This window comes from Orcinus orca, chromosome X (genome assembly GCF_937001465.1).
Source record: "Orcinus orca chromosome X, mOrcOrc1.1, whole genome shotgun sequence".
Lineage (NCBI taxonomy): Eukaryota > Metazoa > Chordata > Mammalia > Artiodactyla > Delphinidae > Orcinus > Orcinus orca.
Window position 1 is genome coordinate 47,864,334 of NC_064580.1, and position 23,196 is coordinate 47,887,529.

A 23,196-nucleotide genomic window follows, 5' to 3' on the forward strand; every position below is an offset into this window, starting at 1 on the left:
ACTACTATAAGGAACTAAATGCCAATAAAATGGACAACCTGGAAGAAATGGACAAATTCTTAGAAAAGTACAACCTTCCAAGATTGAACCGGAAAGAAATAGAAAATATAAACAGACCAATCACAAGCACGGAAATTGAAAGTGTGATTAAGTCTTCCAGCAAGCAGCTACATAGCACAGGGAGATCAGCTTGGTGCTTTGTGATCACCTAGGCAGATGGGATAGGGAGGGTGGGAAGGAGATGCACAAGGGAGGAGATATGGGGATATATGTATATGTATAGCTGATTCACTTTGTTATAAATCAGAAACTAACACATCATTGTAGAACAATTATACTCCAATAACGATGTTAAAAAAGAAGTAAATCCCCATAAAGTTTAGTAAGACATTAAAAAAAAAAAGTCTTCCAACAAACAAAAGCCCAGGGCCAGATGGCTTCACGGGCAAATTCTAGCAAACATTTAGAAAAAAGCTAACACCTATACTTCTCAAACTCTTTCAAAATATAGCAGAGGGAGGAACACTCACAAACTCATTCTACGAGGCCACCATCACACTGATACCAAAACGAGACAAAGATGTCACAAAAAAGATTACAGGCCAATATCACTGATGAATATACATGCAAAAATCGTCAAAAAACTACTAGCAAACAGAATCCAATAGCACATTAAAAGGATCATACACCATGATCAAGTGGTGATTATCCCAGGAATGCAAGGATTCTTCAATATATGCAAATCAATTAATGTGATACACCATATTAACAAATTGAAGGAGAAAAACCATATGATCATCTCAATAGATGCAGAAAAAGCTTTTAACAAAATTCAACATCCATTTATGATGAAGACGCTCCAGAAAGTAGGCACAGAGGGAACTTTCCTCAACATAATAAAGACCATATATGACAAGCCCACAGCCAACATCATCATCAATGGTGAAAAACTGAAAGCATTTCCTCTAAGATCAGGAAAAAGACAAGGGTGTCCACTCTTGCCACTATTATTCAACATAGTTTTGGAAGTGCCAGCCATGGCAATCAGAGAAGAAAAACAAATAAAAGGAATCCAAATTGGAAAATACGAAATAAAACTGTCACTGTTTGCAGATGACATGATACTATACACAGCAAATGCTAAAGATGCCACCAGGAAAATACTAGATGTAATCAATGAATTTGGTAAAGTAGCAGAATACAAAATTAATGCAGAGAAAGACCCCAAATAGTCAAAGCAATCTTGAGAAAGAAAAATGGAGCTAGAGGAATCAGGTGCCCTGACTTTAGACTATACTACAAAGCTACTCTAATCAAGACAGTATGGTACTGACACAGAAATAGAAATACAGATCAATGGAATAGGATAGAAAGCACACAGATAAACCCACTCACATATGGTCACCTTATCTTTGATAAAGGAGGCAAGAATACACAATGGGGAAAAGACAGCCTCTTCAATAAGTAATGCTGGGAAAACTGGACAGCTACATGTAAAAGAATGATATTTGAACACTTCCTAGAAAGAATATGAATATGAAAAAAAAGAACACTCCCTAACACCATATCCAAAAATAAACTCAAAATGGATTGAAGATCTAAATGTAAGGTCAGACACTATAAAACTCTTAGAGGAAAACATAGGCAGTACACCTATGACATAAATCAAAGCAAGATCCTTTTTGACCCACCTCCTAGAGCAATGGAAATGAAATTAAAAATAAACAAGTGGGACCTAGTGAAACTTAAAAGCTTTTGCACAGGAAAGGAAACCATAAACAAGATGGAAAGACAACCCTCAGAATGGGAGAAAATATCTGCAAACAAAGCAACTGACAAAGGATTAACCTCCAAAATATACAAGCAGCTCATGCAGCTCAATATCAAAAAGAAAACAAAAACAAAGAAAAACCAAATCCAAAAATGGGCAGAAGACCTAAATAGACATTTCTCCAAAGAAGATATACAGATTGCCAACAAACACATGAGAACATGCTCAACATCACTAATCATTAGAGAAATGCAAATCAAAACCACAATGAGGTATCACCTCACACTAGTCACAATGGCCATCATCAAAAAACCTAGAAACAATAAATGCTGGAGAGGGTGTGGAGAAAAGGGAACTCTCCTGCACTGTTGGTAGGAATGAAAATTGATACAGCGACTATGGAGAACAGATGGAGGTTCCTTAAAACACTAAAAGTAGAGCTACCATATGAACCAGCAATCTCACTACTGGGCATATACTCTGAGAAAACCATAATTCAAAAAGAGTCAAATATCGTATATTAATGCATGTATGTGGAGCCTAGAAAAATGGTACAGATTAACCGGTTTGCAGGGCAGAAGTTGAGACACAGATGTAGAGAACAAACGTATGGACATCAAGGGGGGAAAGCCGCTGGGGGGTGGGGATGGTGGTGTGATTAAAAAAAAAAAAGTCACGTACCCCAATGTTCATTGCAGCACTATTTACAATAGCCAGGACATGGAAGCAACCTAAGTGTCCATCGACAGATGAATGGATAAAGAAGATGTGGCACATATATACAATGTAATATTACTCAGCCAGAGAAAGGAACGAAATTGGGTTATTTGTAGTGATTTGGATGGACCTAGAGTGTGTCATACAGAGTGAAGTAAGTCAGAAAGATAAAAACAAATACCGTATGCTAACACATATATATGGAAAGTAAAAAAGTGGTACTGATGAACCTAGTGGCAGGGCAGGAATAAAGATGCAGACATAGAGAACGGACTTGAGGACACTGGGGGAAGGGGAAGCCGGGATGAAGTTAGAGAGTAGCATTGACATATATACACTACCAAATGTAAAATGGATGGCTAGTGGGAAGCCGCTGCAGAGCACAGGGAGTTCAGCTTCATGTTTTGTGACGACCTAGGGGGGTGGGATAGGGAAGGTGGGAGGGAGACGCAAGAGGGAGGGCATATTGGGATATATATATACGTATAGCTGATTCACTTTGTTCTACAGCAGAAACTAACAACATTGTAAAGCAATCATACTCCAATAAAGATATTAAAAATAAAAGATTTATGTGGTTCAACAATATTTAGTACAAGTCTGCAACAAGAAAAGCAGAGTGGAGATTTACCTGACCTGATATTAAGGCAAATTACAAACTGTTAATAATTCGAAGAATGTGATACTGGCAACGCAGCAAGTAGGCAATGGAACAAAATAGAATCCAGGAATGGACTCAAGAATATACAGGAACTTGGTACCTAATAATGGTGGTAACACAAATCAATGGGGAGAGAACAGGTCATTTAATAAACGGGGTTGGGAAAACTGGCTTATTATGTAGAGAAAATAAAATTAGATCATTTTATACAGCATATACAGAATAAATACCCACTATATTAAAGACCTTACATGGAAGGCAACATTATAAAACTATAATGTAAACAGTTACATTATAGTTACAGAAAAAGTAGACACATCTTTATGACCCAGGGGTAGGGAAGAATTTATTAAATAAGATCCCCAAAGCACACACCATAAATGTACAGATTGATGGGTTTGACAAAATCAACTTAAATACTTATTGGTTAGGGGTAAAGTGTACTGATATCTGCAAATTACTTGGAAATGCATCAAAAAGGATGGATAAATGGATGGCTAGAGATGGAGAGAGGGATAGTTATATGGTTATATGGTATAAAGCTGTTAATTATAGAATCTAAGTGTGGTCATATGAGTGTTTATATGGTTATATGGTATAAAGCTGTTAATTACAGAATCTAAGTGGTGGTCATATGAGTGTTTGCCATCCTATCCTTCCAACTTTTCTGTGTGTTTTTTTTTTTTGGCCACGCCACATGGTGTGGCATGAGGGATCCTAGTTCCCTGACCAGGGATGGAACCCACGCCCCCTGCGGTGGAAGGGTAGAGTCTTAACCACTGGATCGCCAGGGAAGTCCCACTTTTCTGTATGTATGAAATCATAATGAAAGGTCAGTGAGAATGAAATACTTTTGTTCTAAAAAGGATATTGTACATAAATTTCTAAAAAATTGTGGCTGACTGGAAAAGATATTTGACACATGTACACACAGATATAGAAAAGATATTTGCTTTATTTGTATGTTTATTTGTTTAGGGTATATTATGTATTGAAGGTTTAACATACAGTCTTGTTAAATTGTCATTTATATACAGATTGCTAAATTGCCCTAAAGAAAGTTGAACCAAATTTACATTTGCATAAAGATAGCCAGTTGCTGTCACCATTGTCACTTCTTGGGTATTGCTCTTTTTTTTCTTTTTTTAATTGGGGTATAGTTGTTTTACAATGTTGTGTTAGTTTCTGCTGTACAGCTAAGTGAACCAGCTATATGTATACATATATCCCCTATTTTTTGGATTTCCTTCCCATTTAGGTCACCACAGAGCACTGAGTAGAGTTCCCTGTGCTATACAGCAGGTTCTCATTAGTTATCTATTTTACACATAGTAGTGTATATATGTCAATCCCAATCTCACAAGAAACTTCTGTAATCAGAAAGAAAAAAGACAAGTAACCTAAAAGAAAATTTGCAAGATAAATAGGCACTTCAGAGAATGTGAAAACAAATGGCTAATATATATAAAAAAGAAGATCAACCTCATCTGTAGTCAAATAAATGCAAATTAAAATAAAAGATACTACTTGAAACCCACTGGATTAGCAAAAATTAAGAAGTTATAAGATATCAGCCCTGGCAATAATATGAAGAAATAGAAACCCTTATGCATTCTTCATAGGACTATAAATTTAGAACAAATATAATCTAGAGCAATTTGGCCATATTTGGCAAAAAATCTATATGCATATTTACAGGATCCAGGACTTCAACTCCTAAATACATACTTCAGATAAACTGACACAGGAACACAAAGATACAGAGACATCTATGAAGATATTCCCTGTAGCACTGTTTGCAATATCCCAGAACTGGAAACAACTATCAAACAACAAATAAAGTCTATGATATAAGTAATTGTTGGAATATAATTCAGCAGTCATCAGGAACGAACCATATACGAATACAGAAAGATCTACAAAATAACACTGAGTGAAAAAGTAAGAAATAGAATATGTACAACACAGTATCTTTCATGTTAAAAAAGGAAAAAATCTACACATATAAACATCACTATAGATTGTGCATGCACATATATATATATATATATAAATATATGGAAGATGGCTTGGAGGGACACACATCAAATACCCAAGAGTGGATAACTATGGGTAGAGAGAAGGGGACTGAATCAGGAAGAAAGGCTGAAGGGGACAAAAACCAAATATAAAACCAAAAATAAAAGAGTGTTTATGCATGGGCTGATGATGACAGATCATAAACTGAGGAGACTATCATAGCAATTGATTTCCAATGTTTCTGAAGTCTAAAGTAAACATAAAACTTCCCCACCTCAAAATACCATAAAAACCACGTGCTTAAAGGAAATGTCAAAAAAAATAAAATAGAAATGAACTGACCACTTCCCGGTCACATGGCTTACCGGAGTACACAGCACATGAGCAGCAGATGGGTGGGGACGTTAGCCGGATTGAGCATACTGGGTGTGTCTGACTTCATACAGGCCAGGAAGGCACGCATCCTTCTGTTCTTGTCCTCAACTGCTTTGCCTAGCCAGAGCTTCTTGAGGTTTGGGCAAGTCCATTCCCGAAATGTCAGGGCAGACACCAGCTCAGGGGTTTGAGGTGACTTCCCTTTATAGGCAGACCACTCTTTAAGGATCACTGAAGGAACTAGAAAACAGAAATTGAGGAAAAACTGGCTATAGAGACTCTGAGCATTTCTGCAGCTGGTCACAATTGACAGAAACCATCACACTTCAACATCTTTGTATTTTCTGTCACTATAATTTTTATTGTTAGCAGTAGTAACAGCAGGAGTAGTAAGCATTTATTAGATGCTTGGTATGTATTAAGTATTTTACATATAAATGTAAATCTTACTTACTCTTCAGAACAAACCTGAGAGAGAAGCATTATGACTATATTATCACAAAACACAGTGCTCATTTTGCAGGTGAAAAAAGGAATCAAAGCTCAATGGTCACACAGCTCTACAGTCACACAGCAGTCCCCCACTTATTTGCAGGGAATAAGTTCCAAGACCCCCAGTGGATGCCCAAAACCATGGACAGTACCGAATCCTGCAATATACTATGTTTTTTCCTATACCTACGTACCTATGATAAAGGTACGTAAGAGATTAACAACAATAACTAATAATAAAATAGAACAGTTATAACAATATACTGTAATAAAAGTTATGTTAAAGTGGTCTCTCTCTCTCCAAATATCTTATTGTACAAATTTAATGCCATTTCCATCTTAACTAAGCACTTATCGTGTACTGTGTCCATAACTTTTGCAGTTCGAGATGCGATAGCAAAACTAGCACAAATTTCTTTTTCCTTCTTCACAATTTCACAGACAGAAGACTCATTCTTACCATAGATCTTTTTGTTCTTACTATAGATCTTAGTAACGTCAGCATATGATATTTTTTCTTCCCTTATTAAGTTGAGAACTTTCACCTTTTCACTTAAAGGAAGCACTTTACAGCTTCCTTTTGGCATATCTGAATTGCCAGCATCACTACTCTTGCACTTCAGGGCCATTATTAAGTAAAATAAGGGTTAATTGAACATAAGCACTGAGATACTGGGACAGTTGATTTGATAACCCAGACAGCTACTAAGTGACTAACAGGCAGCATACGCTGAACAGAGGAATGTTTCACATCCTGGGTGGGAGGGAGCAGGATTATGCGAGATTTCATCACACTACTCAAAACAGTGTGCAATTTAAAATTTATGAATTGGCTGCGTGCCCACCCAGCCCCTATTATAGTCCGAGATAAAGAACGCAAGATTAAAATGGAAGTCTCCACTATACCCTGACATCCCTTTTGCAGTATCCCAGTGGTCACAAAGACCAAGCCTGGTACAAGCAGGGGGAGACCGTGCCCAGGACTGGAGGTGAGCATTCTAAGATCAGTAAGGTTCCGAGCTGCTGGAGACTCCAGTTCCTGTCTTGTTGCTCCACCATCCCTCGGGCATGGCCCTCGTCTGAATGAATATTTGACCACATGGATGGATAAATATTCCAGCCAGGAGGACTGAGATACTTTTCCATTATAGGTTATTACAATATATTGAATATAGCTCCAGGTACTATACAGCGACATAGAAAGAGAAGAAGGAAAATTAGACATCAGGAAAGGCGCCGAATGTAAGACAGCAAACAGACACAGTGAAATCTAAACCAGGGTCAGTGACTTTCTTTCCAAGTTGGGTCCTCAATGGAGGGCCCTAAACGCTGCCTGCCCCCTGGCAGAAACATCACAGATTTCTCAGAAGTGGCTTTGAGGCTTTTCAGAGGCTCGGAGATGATCCTTTGGAGCTCAGGGGGCGCCTTCAAGATGGCAGAGGAGTAAGACGTGGAGATCACCTTCCTCCCCACAAATACATCACAACTACATCTATATGTGGAACAACTCATACAGAACACCTACTGAACACTGGCAGAAGACCTCAGACTTCCCAAAAGACACCTCAGGTGACTTACACGCAGAGGCAGGGCCAAATCCAAAGGTGAACCCGAGGAGCTGTGTGAACAAAGAAGAGAAAGGGAAATTTCTCCCAGCAGCCTCAGGAGCAGTGGTTTAAATCTCCACAATCAGCTTGATATACCCTGCACCTGTGGAAAACCTGAACAGACAGCGAATCATCCCAAAACTGAGGCATTAGACTTTGGGAACAACTGTAGACTTGGGATTTCCTTTCCGCATGTAATTTGTTTCTGGTTCTATATTTATCTTAGTTTAGTATTTAGAGTTTATTATCATTGGTATATTTGTTTATTGATTTGGTTGTGCCCTTCCTTTTTTATTTTTTATGTATACATATATAGATAGATTTATTTATTTTACTTTTTCTCTTTTTGTGAGTGTGTATGTGTATGCTGCTTTGTGTGATTTTGACTGTATAGCTTTGCTTTTGCCACTTGTCCTAGCGTTCTGACTGTCCGTTTTTTTTTTTTTTTTAAGTATAGTTTATAGCACTTGTTAGCATTGAAGGATTTGTTTTTGGGTTTGGTTGCTCTCTTCTTTCTTTTTTTAATTACATTTTTATTTTTAACAATTTTTTCTATTTTAATAACATTATTTTATTTGTTTAGTTTTCGTTCTTTCTTGCTTTCTTTTTTCTCCCTTTTCTTCTGAGCTGTGTGGCTGACAGGGTCTTGGTGCTCTGCCCAGGTGTCAGGCCTGAGCCTCTGAGGTGGGAGAGCCGAGTGCAGGACATTGGTTCACCAGAGACCTCCAAGCCCCATGTAATATCAAACAGCAAAAGCTCTGCCAGAGATCTCCATCTCAATGGTAAGACCCAGCTCCACTCAACGACCAGTAAGTTACAGTACTGGACACCCCATGCCAAACAACTAGCAAGACAGGAACACAAACCCATCCATTAGCAAAGAGGCTGCCTAAAATCATAATAAGTTCACAGACACCCCAAAACACACCACCGGACGTGGTCCTGCCCACCAGAGAGACAAGATCCAGCTTCAGCCAACATAACACAGGCACCAGTCCCCTCCACCAGGAAGCCTACACAACCCACTGAACCAACATTAGCCACTGGGGGCAGCCACCAAAAAAAATGGGAACTACGAACCTGCAAGCTGCGAAAAGGAGATCCCAAACACAGTAAGTTAAGCAAAATGAGATCAGAGAAAACACAGCAGATGAAGGAGCAAGGTAAAAACCCATCAGACCAAACAAATAAAGAGGAAATAGGCAGTTTACCTGAAAAAGAATTCAGAGTAATGATAGTAAAAATGATCCAAAATCTTGGAAATAGAATGGAGAAAATAGAAGAAACGTTTAACAAGGAGCTAGGAGAACTAAAGAGCAAACAAACCATGATGAACAACACAAAAAAATGAATTAAAAATTCTCTAGAAGGAATCAATAGCAGAATAACTGAGGCAGAGGAAAGGATAAGTGACCTGGAAGATTAAATAGTGGAAATAACTACCGCAGAGCAGAATAAAAAAAAAAAGAATGAAAAGAATTGAGGACAGTCTCAGACACTTCTGGGACAACATTAAACGCACCAACATTCGAATTATAGGGGTCCCAGAAGAAGAAGAGACAAAGGGACTGAGAAAATATTTGAAGAGATTATAGGTGAAAACTTCCCTAATATGGGAAAAGAAATAGTCAATCAAGTCCAGGAAGTGCAGAGAGTCCCATATAGGATAAATCCAAAGAGAAACATGCCAAGACACATATTAATCAAACTATCAAAAATTAAATATAAAGAAAAAATATTAAAAGTAGCATGGGAAAAACAACAAATAACATACAATGGAATCCCCAAAAGGTTAACAGCTGATCTTTCAGGAGAGACTGCAAGACAGAAGGGAGGGTGGCAGGACATATTTAAAGTGATGAAAGGGAAAAACCCACAACCAAGATTACTCTAACCAGCAAGGATCTCATTCAGATTCAACAGAGAAATTAAAACCTTTACAGATAAGCAAAAGTTAAGAGAATTCAGCACCACCAAACCAGCTCTCCATCAAATGCTAAAGGAACTTCTCTAGGCAGCAAACACAACAGAAGGAAAAGACTTACAATAACAAACCCAAAACAATTAAGAAAATGGTAATAGGAACATACATATTGATAACTATCTTAAATATAAATGGATTAAATGCTGTAACCAAAACACAAAGACTGGCTGAATGGATACAAAAACAAGACCCATATATATGCTGTCTACAAGAGACCCACTTCAGGCCTAGGGACATATACAGACTGAAAGTGAGGGGATGGAAGAAGATATTCCATGCAAATGGAAATCAAAGAAAGCTAGAGTAGCAATTCTCATATCAGACAAAATAGACTTTAAAATAAAGACTAATTACAAGAGACAAAGAAGGACACTACATAATGATCAAGGGATCAATCCAAGAAGAAGATATAACAATTGTAAATATTTATTCACCCAACATAGGAGCACCGCAAAACATAAGGCAAATGCTAACAGCCATAAAGGGGATGTTGACAGTAACACAATCATAGTAGAGGACTTTAACACCCCACTTTCAGCAATGGACAGATGATCCAAAATGAAAATAAATAAGGAAACACAAGCTTTAAATGATACATTAAACAAGACAGACTTAATTGATATTTATAGGACATTCCATCCAAAAACAACAGATTAGACTTTCTTCTCAAGTGCTCATGGAACATTCTCCAGGATAGGCAATACCTTGGGAGACAAATCAAGCTTTGGTAAATTTAAGAATATTGAAATAAAGTATCTTTTCTGACCACAAGGCTATGAGACTAGATATCAATTATGGGAAAAAAATCTGTAAAAAATACAAACACATGGAGGCTAAACAATACACTACTAAATAAGCAAGAGATCACTGAAGAAATCAAAGAGGAAATCAAAAAGTACGCAGAAACAAATGACAATGAAAACACAACGACCCAAAACCCATGGGATGCAGCAAAAGCAGTTCTAAGAGGGAAGATTATAGCAATACAATCTTACCTCAAGAAACAAGGAACCTAAGGTTATTACAACCTAACCTTAAACCTAAAGCAATTAGAGAAAGAAGAACAAAAAAACCCCAAAAGGTAGCAGAAGCAAAGAAATCATAAAGATCAGATAAGAAATAAATGAAAAAGAAATGAAGGAAACGAGAGCAAAGATCAATAAACTAAAAGCTGGTTCTTTGAGAAGATATACAAAGTTGATAAACCATTAGCCAGACTCAACAAGAAAAAAGTGGAGAAGACTCAAATCAATAGAATGGGAAAGGAAAAAGGGGAAGTAACAACTGACACTGCAGAAATACAAAGGATCAAGAGAGATTACTACAAGCAACTATATGCCAATAAAATGGACAACCGGGAAGAAATGGACAAATTATTAGAAAAGCACTACCTTCCGAGACTGAACTACGAAGAAATAGAAAATAGAAACAGACCAATCACAAGCACTGAAACTGAAACTGTGATTAAAAATCCTCCAACAAACAAAAGCCCAGAACCAGATGGCTTCACAGGCGAATTCTATCAAATGTTTAGAGAAGAGCTAACACCCCTCCTTCTCAAACTCTTCCAAAATATAGCAGAGGGAGGAACACTCCCAAACTCAGTCTAGGAGGCCACCACCAACCTGATACCAAAACCAGACAAAGATGCCACAAAGAAAGAAAACTACAGGCCAGTACCACTGATGAACATAGATGCAAAATTCCTCAACAAAATATTAGCAGAGGCCAACAGCAGATTAAAAGGATCATACAACACGATCAAGTGGGGTTTACCCCAGGAATGCATGGATTCTTCAATATATGCAAATGAATCAATTTGATAAACCATATTAACAAACTGAGGGAGAAAAACCATATGATCATCTCAGTAGATGCAGAAAAAGCTTTTGACAGAATTCAACACCCATTTATGATAAAAAAAACCCTCCAGAAAGTAGGCATAGAGGGAACTTAGCTCAACATAATCAAGGCCATATATGACAAACCCAAAGCCAACATCATTCTCAATGGCAAAAAACTGAAACCATTTCCTATAAGATCAGGAACAAGACAAGGTTGCCCACTCTCACCACTATTATTCAACATAGTTTTGGAAGTTTTAGCCACAGCCATCAGAGAAGAAAAAGAAATAAAAGGAATCCAAATCAAAAAGAAGAAGTAAAACTGCCACTGTTTGCAGATGACACGGTACTATACATAAAGAATCCTAAAGATGCTACCGGAAAACTAGTAGAGCTAATCAATGAATTTGGGAAAGTAGCAGGATACAAAATTAATGCAGAAATCCCTTGCATTCCTATACGGTAATGATGAAAAATCTGAAAGTGAAATTAAGAGAACACTCCTATTTACCACTGCAACAAAAAGAATAAAATATCTAGGAATAAACCTACCTAAGGAGACAAAAGACCTGTATGCAGAAAATTATAAGACACTGATGAAAGAAATTAAAGATGATACAAATAGATGGAGAGATATACCATGTTCTTGGATTGGAAAAATCAACATTGAGAAAATGACTCTACTACCTAAAGCAATCTACAGATTCAATGCAATCCCTACCAAATTACCACTGCCAGTTTTCACAGAACTAGAACAAAAAATTTCACAAATTGTACAGAAACAAAAATACCCTGAATAGCCAAAGCAATCTTGAGAAAGAAAAACAGAGCTGGAGGAATCAGGCTCCCAGACTTCAGACTATATTACAAAGCTACAGTAATCAAGACAGTATGGTACTAGCACAAAAATTGAAATATAGATCAGTGGAACAGGATAGAAAGCCCAGAGATAAACCCATGCATATACGGTCACCTTATCTTTGATAAAGGAGGCAAGAATATAGAATGGAGAAAAGACAGCCACTTCAATAAGTGGTGCTGGGAAAACTGGACAGCTACACAGAAAAGAACGAAATTAGAACAGTCCCTAACACCATACACATAAATAAACTCAGAATGGATTAGAGACCTACATGTAAGACCAGGCATTATAAAACTCTCTGAGGAAAACATAGGCAGAACACTCTATGACATAAATCAGAGCAAGATCCTTTTTGACCCACCTCCTAGCGAAATGGAAATAATAACAAAAAAACAAATGGGACCTAATGAAACTTAAAAGCTTTTGCACAACAAAGGAAAACATAAACAAGATGAAAGATAACCCTCAAAATGGGAGAAAATATTTTCAAAGAAAGCAACTGACAAATGATTAGTCTCCAAAATATACAAGCAACTCATGCAGCTCAATATCCAAAAAGCAAACAACCCAATCCAAAAATGGGCAGAAGACCTAAACAGACATTTCTCCAAAGAAGAGATACAGATTGCCAACAAACACATGAAAGGAAGCTCGACATGACTAATCATTAGAGAAATGCAAATGAAAACTACAATAAGGTATCACCTCACAATGGTCAGAATGGGCATCATGAAAAACAATCTACAAACAATAAATGCTGAAGAGGGTGTGCAGAAAAGCGATCCCTCTTGCACTGTTGGGGGGAATGTAAATTGATACAGCCACAATGGAGAACAGTATGGAGGTCCCTTAAAAAACTTAAAATAGAACTACCATATGACCCTGCAATCCCACTACTGGGCATATACCCTGAGAATACCATAATTCAAAAAGAATCATGTACCACAATGTTTATTGCAGCTCTATTTACAATAGCCAGGACATGGAAGCAGCGTAAGTTTCCATCGACAGTTGAATGGATAAAGAAGATGTGTCACATATATACAATGGACTATTACTCAGCCATAAAAAGAAGCGAAACTGAGTTATTTGTAGTGAGGTGGATGGACCTAGAGAGTGTCATACAGAGTGAAGTAAGTCAGAAAGAGAAAAACAAATACCATATGCTAACACTTATGTATGGAATCTAAAAAAATAATTAAAAGGTTCTGAAGAACCTAGGGGCAGGACAGGAATAAAGACACAGACATAGAGAATGGACTTGAGGACACGGGGAGGGGGAAGGGTAAGCTGGGATGAAGTGAGAAAGTGGTATGGACATATATACATTACCAAATGTAAAATAGACAGCTAGTGGGAAGCAGCCACACAGCACAGGGAGATCAGCTTGGTGCTTTGTGTCCACCTAGAGGGGTGGGATAGGGAGGGTGGGAGCGAGACACAAGAGGCAGGAGATGTGGGGATGTATGTATATGTATAGCTGATTCACACTGTTATACAGCAGAAGCTAACACACCATTGTAAAGTAATTATAGTCCAATAAAGATGTTAAAAAAACAGAAAAGAAAACTTATGAATTGTTTATTTCTGGAATTTTTCATTTAATATTTTTGAATCATGGTTGACCTTGGGTAATTGAAACCATGAAAGAGAAAACAAGGATAAGGGACTTGGTACTGTATTTTGAAAGTCATTTCTTAAGTAGATGTACCAGGCTAGGCAAGGAAAGAAGTCCAAGGTAGAATCACATGAATACCTGGCTTCATAACAGACTATAGGACACCCCAAAAGACTTAAAAGAATACTACAAAATTCTCAAGAAAACATCTTTTAGATTTATGAAGGTGTAACAGACAAGGAAAACATGGCTTCTGTCTACTTCTAGTGTACCTCAGGCTCCTAAGCTATATCTTCTTTTATTTAAGTCTTTTAGTATCTACTCAGTTACCAAAGCTAGAAACCTGGAAGTCATCCCAGACTCCTTGCTGTCCTTCACCTTCTACACTGGTTATTTCAAAGGTCCCGCTGATTCTACTGTCTTATCATGCCTTTTATCTGTCCCTTTTCTTCATCACAAGAAATATTGTTGAGGTTCAGATCTCAAATAATAACAAAAGGGTCATCTTTTACCTTGCAAGAGTCTCCAGACTGTTGTCCCTGCTTTCATCTTGTCCAGTCCCTCTCATACCCATACTCTACAACCACTAGAATGATCTTTTTAAAAAAACCTTTTAGTTTCAAATAATTATAGATTCACAGGGAGTTGTGAAGATAGTAGACAGAAGTCCTGTGTACCCTTTATCTAGTTTCCCGCAATGGTTATATCTAAAATGATTATAAGGACTTCCCTGGCAGTACAGTGGGTGAGACTCCACACTTCCACTGCAGGTGGCACAGGTTTGATCCCTGATCAGGGAACTAAGATTCCTCCACGCAGTGTGGCCAAAAAACAAATAAAATAAAGAAAAATAAAATAAAATGATTATAATACAATATCAAAGCTAGGAAACTGACATTGGCACAACTATGTGTATAGTTCTGTGTCATGTGTAGATTCATATAACTACCACCACAATCAAGATACAGAACTATTCCATCACCACAAAGTTCTCCCCTGTGCTACCCCTTTTATGGTCACACCCAGTGCCCTCCAGCACCATCCTTAATCCCTGGCAACTACCAATCTGTTCTCTATCTGTACAATTTTGTCAATTTGAGAATGTTACATAAATTGAATCAGTATCCAACCTTTTGAGATTGGCATTTTCACTCAGCATAATGCCCTTGAGAGCTATCCATGTTGATGCATATATCAATAGCTCATTCCTTTTTTGCTGAGTAATATTCCATGATATCTAGGTTGTGTCCAGTATGGGGCTATTACGAATAAAGGTGGTATGAATATTTGTGTGTAAGTTCCTGCATGAAAATAAGTCTTCATTCTCTGGGATAAATGCCCAAAAGTGTGAGTGCTACACACTTATTTTTAGTTTTAAGTAACTGCCAAATTATTTTCCAGAGTGGCGGTACCATGTTACATTCCCACCAGCAAATTATGAGTGATCCAGCTTTTCCACATCCAATCCAGCCTGCTGTATTATCACCATTATTCATTTTAGCCATTCTGATAGGTATGTCGTGACACTTCATTGTGGTTTTAATTTGCATTTTTCTAATGGCTAATGATGTTGAACATCTTTTCATGTCTTTATATTCCATATGTATATCTTCTTCAGTGAAATGTTTGTGCATGTCTTTTGCTGATTTTCTAATTGGATTATTTTTATATTGTTCAGTTTTTTTTTGTTGTTGTTGTTTTTTTTGTGGCACGCGGGCCTCTCACTGTTGTGGCCTCTCCCGTTGCAGAGCACAGGCTCCGGACGCGCAGGCTCAGCAGCCATGGCTCATGGGCCCAGCCGCTCCGCGGCATGTGGGATCCTCCCAGAGTGGGACACGAATCCGTGTCCCCTGCATCGGCAGGCGGACTCTCAACCACTGCGCCACCAGGGAAGCCCTGTTCAGTTTTTTTTAAGTGAATTTCCTCTTTATTATTCTTGAGTAGAAGCTTATATTATATCTGAAATGACATTAAGGAGAATAGATAAATACAGATATAGATACATATATAGATAATCTAAGGCTCCAAAGACTTTATTATTTTTAAATGAGCATTAAGTCAAAGTTCATAATTATTTTGTACAAATAAGTGTCATCAGACTAGTTAAATGGTGGTTTTTTTTTAACATCTTTATTGGAATATAATTGCTTTACAATGTTGTCTTAGTTTCTGCTGTATAGCAAAGTGAATCAGCTATAGGTATACATATTGTTTAGTTTTGAGTTCTTTCAGATACTTGCTTTCAGAGTATTTCAGATACTAGTCTAGATATGTAGTACTTGTTCACCTATGGATTTCCAATTGATCCAGTACCACTTGTTAAAAAGACAACCTTTCTTCCACCAAAGTGCTTCTGTGGCTTTGTCAAAAATCAGTTGGCTGTACTTGTGTGAGGCTATTTCTGGGTTCCCTATTCTGTTCCATTTGTCTATATGTCTATATATCACTGCCAGTACCACACATTCTTAATTACGGCAGCGACATAATAAGTCTTGTAATCAGGTAGAGTGACTGCTTCCAATTTATTATTCCTTCTTAAAAATGTTTTAGCTATTCTGGTTCCTTTGTTTTTCCATATAAATATTAGAATAATCTTGTCTACATACACACAGAATCCTGCTGGCATTAGATAGAAATTGTGTCAAACCTGTATACAATTAATTTCTGTTGAATCAGTAGTAAAAATAATTCCCAACAAACAGAAGTCCAGGACTAGACAACTTGATAGTGAATTGCACCAAAAATTTAAAGGAGAGCTAACAACTATCCTTCTCAAATGATTCCAAGAAATTGAAGAGCAAGGAACGTCTCCAAACTCATTCTATATAAAACAAAAATATCCTCCAGGAATAAAGGGGAAATAAAGACATTCCAGATGAAGAAAAAACTTTTTTAAAAGCAGACCTACCCTAAGAAAATGACTAAAGGTACTTCTCTACACAGAAAAGAAATGATAAAAGAAGGAATCTTGGAATATCAGAAAGGAAGAAAAAACAATGGAAAGAACAAAAATATGGATAAATACAATAGATTTTCCTTCTTCTCTTGAGTTTTCTAAATTACACTTCATGGTAAGCAAAAACCATAATACTGTTTAATGTGGCTCTGAATGTCTGTAGAGAAAATATTTAAGACAATTATTAATGGAGGAAGGTAAAGAGATGCAACAGAGGTCAGGTTCACTTCACTTGAACTGGTAAAATGTCAACACCAGTAGACTGCAATAAGTTATGTATATACAATGTAATACCTAGTAAATATACTGAAATAGCTATACAAAGAGATATACCAAAAACATATAGATAAATAAAAATGGAATTCTAAAATAAGTTCATGTAATCCATAGAAGGGAAGAATAAGAAAACAGAGATATGAAAACCAGAGAAAACAAACAGAAGCAAAAATAAAATGACAGACTTAAGTCCTAACATGTCAGTAATTACATTAAATGTAAGTGGTCTAACAACACCAATTAAATACAGAGATTGACAGACTGGATAAAAAAACATGACCCAGGGCTTCCCTGGTGGCGCAGTGGTTGAGAATCTGCCTGCCAATGCAGGGGACACGGGTTTGAGCCCTGGTCTGGGAAGATCCCACATGCCGCGGAGCAACTAGGCCCGTGAGCCACAACTACTGAGCCTGCGCGTCTGGAGCCTGTGTTCCGCAACAAGAGAGGCTGTGATAGTGAGAGGCCTGCGCACCGCGATGAAGAGTGGCCCCCGCTTGCCTCAACTAGAGAAAGCCCTCGCACAGAAACGAAGACCCAACACAGACAAAAATAAATAAATAAATAAAATTTAAAAAATGACCCAAATATATGCTGTCTACAAAACATTCACTTCAAATATAAATGATATTGGTAGGTTGAAAGGAAAAGAATGGAAAATAATATACCATGAGAACATTAATCAAAAGACAGAAGGAAAGGCTATATTAATACCACATTAAGTACACTTCAGAGCAAAAAAACTGCCAGGGACAGAGAGGGACATTACAAAATGCTAAAAGGGTCAATCCACCAAGGAGACATAGCAATCCTAAATGTGTGTCACCAAATAACAGAGCCACAAAATACATGATGCAACAACTGACAGAAATGAAATGAGAAATAGACACATCCACAATTATAATTAGAGACTTCAACCCACCTCTCAATAATGGGTAGATCAACTATACAGAAAATCAGCAAGAATACAGAACTCAACACCATCAATGAACAGAATCTAATTGACTCTTACAGAATATACAACAAGAGTATAATACATGTTCTTTTCACATGCCCACAGAACATATGCCACGATAGATCATATCCTGGGCCATAAAACAAACTCCAATAAATTTTAAAGAATTGAAATCATACAAAGTATATTCTCAGGCCACTATGGAATCAAACAAGAAATTAACAGAAAGATAACAGAAAAATCTACAAATACTTGGAAAATAACAAAACACTTGTATATAATTAATGGGTCAAAGAGGAAGTCACAAGGAAAAGAAAGAAATAATGGAACTAAATGAAAATAAAAATACAGAATATTAAAATTTGTGAGATGGAACTAAATAACTGCTGAGAGGGAAATTTATAGCACAAAATGCTCACATTTAGAAAAGAGGAAAAGTCTTTAATTGATCATCTAACAAGAAGAGGAGCAGAAAGCCAAACCTTCAGCAAACCAAGGAAAGAAATAATAAGGATAAAATCAGAAATCAATGAAATTGAAAACAGAAAAACAATAGAGAAAAAAAATCAATGAAACAAAAACCCGGTTCTTTGAAAAGAACAATAAAATTGACAATATTATAGCAAGACTGCAAAGAAAAAGAGACAGAAGACACAAATTGCTAATATCAAGAATGAGACAGGATATCACCACGAAACCTGCAGATATCAAAAGAACTGTATGGGAATACTGTAAACAACTCTGCACACATAAATTTGACAACTTACGCAAAATAGACCAATTTCTCAAAAAATGCAAGCTACCAGAACACACCTAATATCAAGTAGATAATTTGATTAGCCCTATAAATTTTTATGAAATTTAATTTAAAACTTCACACACACACACACAGACACACACAAAACCTGGCTCAACTGGTTTCACTGGAGAATTCTACTAAATGTTTAACAAAAAATTAACATCAGTTGTCACAATTGTCACAATCAAGGATTGTGTAGACAATCCTTTTAGAAAATAGGAGTGAACGCTTCTGAACTATTTTTATAAAGCCAGTATTATGCTGATGCAAAAGCCAGATAAAGACAGTACATAAAAGTACTTCAGACTGATATTCCTCATCAATATAGATGTACAAATTCTTAACAAAATATTAGTCAATAGAATTCAGCAATATATAAAATGAATTATACACCGTGGCCAAGTAGGGTTTATTCCACGGTTGCAAGGCTTGTTCAATACTTGAAAAATCAATGTAATCCACCATACAAACAGGCTAAAGAAGAAAAATAATATAATCATCTCAGTGGATGCAAAAAAACATTTGATAAAATTTGACAATTGCTCATGATTTAAAAAAAAACTCTCTGGGAACTTCCCTGGTGGTCCAGTGGCTAAGGCTCCGTGCTCCCAATGCAGGGGGCCTGGATTCAATCCCTGATCAGGGAACTAGATCCCACATGCTGCAACTAAGAGTTCACATGCCGCAACTAAAAGATCCCTTATCTCAACTAAAGATCCTGCATACCACAATGAAGATCCCACATGCTGCAACTAAGACCCAGTGCAGCCAAATACGTAAATAAATAAATATTAAAAAAATAACTCTCTGGAAACTAGGAATAGAAGGGAATTTCTTCAACTTGATAAAGAACATCTACAAAAAAACCTCCTACTAACATTGTACTTAATGGTTTAAGACTGTATGTTTTTCTCTTAAAATCAGAAACAGGGCTAGGATGTCTGCCCTTACCACTGCTCTTCAACATATTACTGGAAGTTCTAGCCAGTGTAGGAAGGCAAGAAAATGAAATAGAAGGCATACAGATCAGAAAGGAAGAAATAAAACTGACCCTAACTGCAGATGACATATAGTCCATGTAGAAAATCACAAGAAATCTACAGCAAAACTCCTAGAAATAATGTGAGCTGAAGACTACAGGATACAAAATAAACATACAGAAATTAATTGTATTTCATTTTTTATTGAAGTAAAAGTGACTTAAAATATTATATTAGTTTCAGTTGTACAACATAGTGTTGATATTTTTATATATTACAAAATGATCACTCCAATAAGTCTAGTTACCATCTATCACAATACAAAGTTATTCCAATATTATTGACTATATTCCATATGCTATATACTATGTTCCCATGACTTATTTATTTTATAACTGGAAGTTTGTACCTCTTAATTTCCCTCACCTATTTCACTCATCTCCCCATACCCCTCCCTCTGGCAACCACCTGCTTGTTCTCTATATCTGTGAGTCTGTTTCTAGTTTGTTATATTCAATCACTTATTTTTTAGATTCCACATATAACTGAAATCATACAGTATTTGTCTTTCTCTGCCTGACTTATTTCACTTAGCATAATACCTTCTAGGTTCACCCATGTTGTCGCAAGTGGCAAGATTTAATTCCTATTTTATGATAAAAAAATATTCTACTGCATATATATACCATTTCTTCTTTATCCACTCATCTGTCGATGAAAGCTTAGGTTGCTTCCATATCTTTGCTATTGTAAAAAGTGCTGCAATGAACATAGGGGTGCATATATCTTTTCAAATTAATGTTTTTGTTTTCTTCAGATAAATACTCAGATATGGAATTGCTGGATCATATGGTGGTTCTATTTTTATTTTTTTGGAGGAATCTCTACACTGTTTTCCATAGTGGCTGTACCAATTTACATTCTCACCAACAAGGGTTCCCTTTCCTCCAATCTTCCTACACTATTGGTTGGAATGTAAATTGGTACAACTATTATGGAGAACAGTACGGAGGTTCCTTTAAAAACTAAAAATAGAACTACCATATGATCCAGCAACCCCACTCCTGGGCATATATCTGGAGAAAACCATAATTCAAAAAGATACAGGCAACCCAATGTTCACTGCAGCATTATTTACAATAGCCAAGACATGGAAGCAACCTAAATGTCCATCAACAGAGGAATGTATAAAGATGTGGTACATATATGCAACAAAATATTACTCAGCCATAAAGAAGAATGAAATAATGCCATTTGCAGCAACATGGATGGACCTACAGATTATCATAGTAAGTGAAGTGAGTCAGAGAAAGACAAATATCATATGATATCACTTATATGTGGAATTTAAAAAGATGACACAAGGGAATTCCCTGGTGGTCCAGTGGTTAGGACTCAGTGCTTTCACTGCTGGGGCCCAGGTTCATTCCCTGGTCAGGCAACTAAGATCCCACAAGCTGTGCAGTGTGGCCAAGAAAAAAAAAAACAAGGATGACACAAATGAACTGATTTACAAAACAGAAACAGACAAACAGACTCACAGACTTTGAAAACAAACTTATGGTTAACAAAGCAGAAAGGGAAGGGTTGTGGGAGAGGAATAAACTAGGAGGTTGGGATTAAAATATACACACTACTATATATAAAATTGACAATCAACAGGGACCTATTGAATAGCACAGGGAACTCTACTCAATATTCTGTAATAACCTATATGGGAAAAGAATCTGAAAAAGAATGGAGATAAGTATATGTATAACTGAACCACTCTGCTGTACACATGAAACTAACACAACATTTTAAATCAACTATACCCCAATATAAAATAAAAATTAAATTAAATTTTTAGAAAGGGTTCCCTTTCCTCCACACCCTTGCCAATATTTGTTATTTGTTGTCTTTTTGATAATAGCCATTCTGAAAGGTGTGAGGTGATATCTCATTGTGGTTTTGATTTGTATTTCCCTGATGATTAGAGAAGTTGAGCATTTTTTCACATGCCTGTGAAAAGATGGCATCTGTATGTCTTCTTTAGAAAAATGTCTATTCAGAGCCTATGCCCGTGATTTAATTGGGTTGTTTGTTCTTTTGATGTGGAGTTGTATGCATTCTTTGTATATTTTGGATATTAACCCATCGTTGGATATATCATTTGCAAATATCTTTCTCAATTCAGTAGACAGCCTTTTTGTTTTGTTGATAGTTTTATATGCTGTGCACAGAGTTTTTGGTTTGATGTAGTCCCATTTGTTTATTTTTGCTTTAGCTTTCCTTGCATGAGGAGACATATGCCAAAAAATATTGCTAAGACTGATGTCAAAGAGCGTAGGGCCTAGGTTTTCTTCTAGGAGTTTTATGGTTTCAGGTATTACATTTAACTCTTTAATCCACTGCCATGTAGCTATCTAGTTTTCTCAACACCATTTATTGAAGAGGCTGTCTTCTTCCTCATTGAATATTCTTGTCTCCTTTCTCATAGATAAATTGCTGATATAACTATGGGCTCATTTATGGGCTCTCCATTTGGTTCCATTAATCCACATATCTGTTTTCTGTGCCAGTATCATACTATTTTGATTATTGAAGCTTTATAGTATAGTTTGAAATTAGGGATTGTGATGCCTCCTGTTTTGTTCTTCTTTTTAAAAAATTTTACAATGTTGTGTTAGTTTCAGATGTACAGCAAAGTGATTCATGTTTATACATATATACATTATATATATATAACTATTATAATATACTGTATATAATATACTGTATAATATATAACTATATATAACATACATAATATATATAAAAATATGTTCTTTTTCAGATTCTTTTCCCATATAGGTTATTAGAGTACTGAGTAGAGTTCCCTGTGCTACACAGTAGATCCTTGTTGATTATCTGTTTTATATACAGTACTGTGTATATGTTAATCCCAACAACCTAATTTATCCCTCCCACCCAACCTTTCCCCTTTGGTAACCATAAGTTTTTCAAAGTCTGTGAGTCTGTTTCTGTTTTGTAAATAAGTTCATTTGTGCCATTTTTTAAGATTCCACGTATAAGCAGTATCACATATTTGTCTTTCTCTGTCTGATTTACTTCACTTATCTCTAGGTCCATCTATATTGCTGCAAATGGCATTATTTCATCCTTTTTTATGGCTGAGTAATATTCCACACTATGTGTGTGTATACATATATATATGTATATATATACCATATCTTCTTTATACATTCCTGTGTTGATGGACATTTAGGTTGCTTCCATGTCTTGGCTATTGTAAATAGTGTTG

General features: G+C 36.5%; 1 protein-coding gene across 15 annotated transcripts in view; it reads right to left on the bottom strand.

Moving 5' to 3' along the window:
• Positions 1-23,196, bottom strand: part of FAM120C (family with sequence similarity 120C) — a 330,565-nt gene that overhangs the window by 252,204 nt on the left and 55,165 nt on the right. For 7 of the 15 annotated variants that reach the window (XR_004479548.2, XM_033414810.2, XM_033414809.2 and 4 more), the window contains one exon: positions 5,534-5,783. Coding sequence is in view for 8 of the 15 variants with exons in the window: in XM_033414810.2 (XP_033270701.1) it covers positions 5,534-5,783 (250 nt within the window). In the remaining 7 variants the exon portion in view is untranslated. Of the gene's footprint in view, positions 1-4,086; positions 4,520-5,533; positions 5,784-7,324; positions 15,910-23,196 lie in introns of those variants that run through there. The other 8 variants (XR_007474744.1, XR_007474743.1, XR_007474741.1 and 5 more) reach the window with 5 other exon arrangements.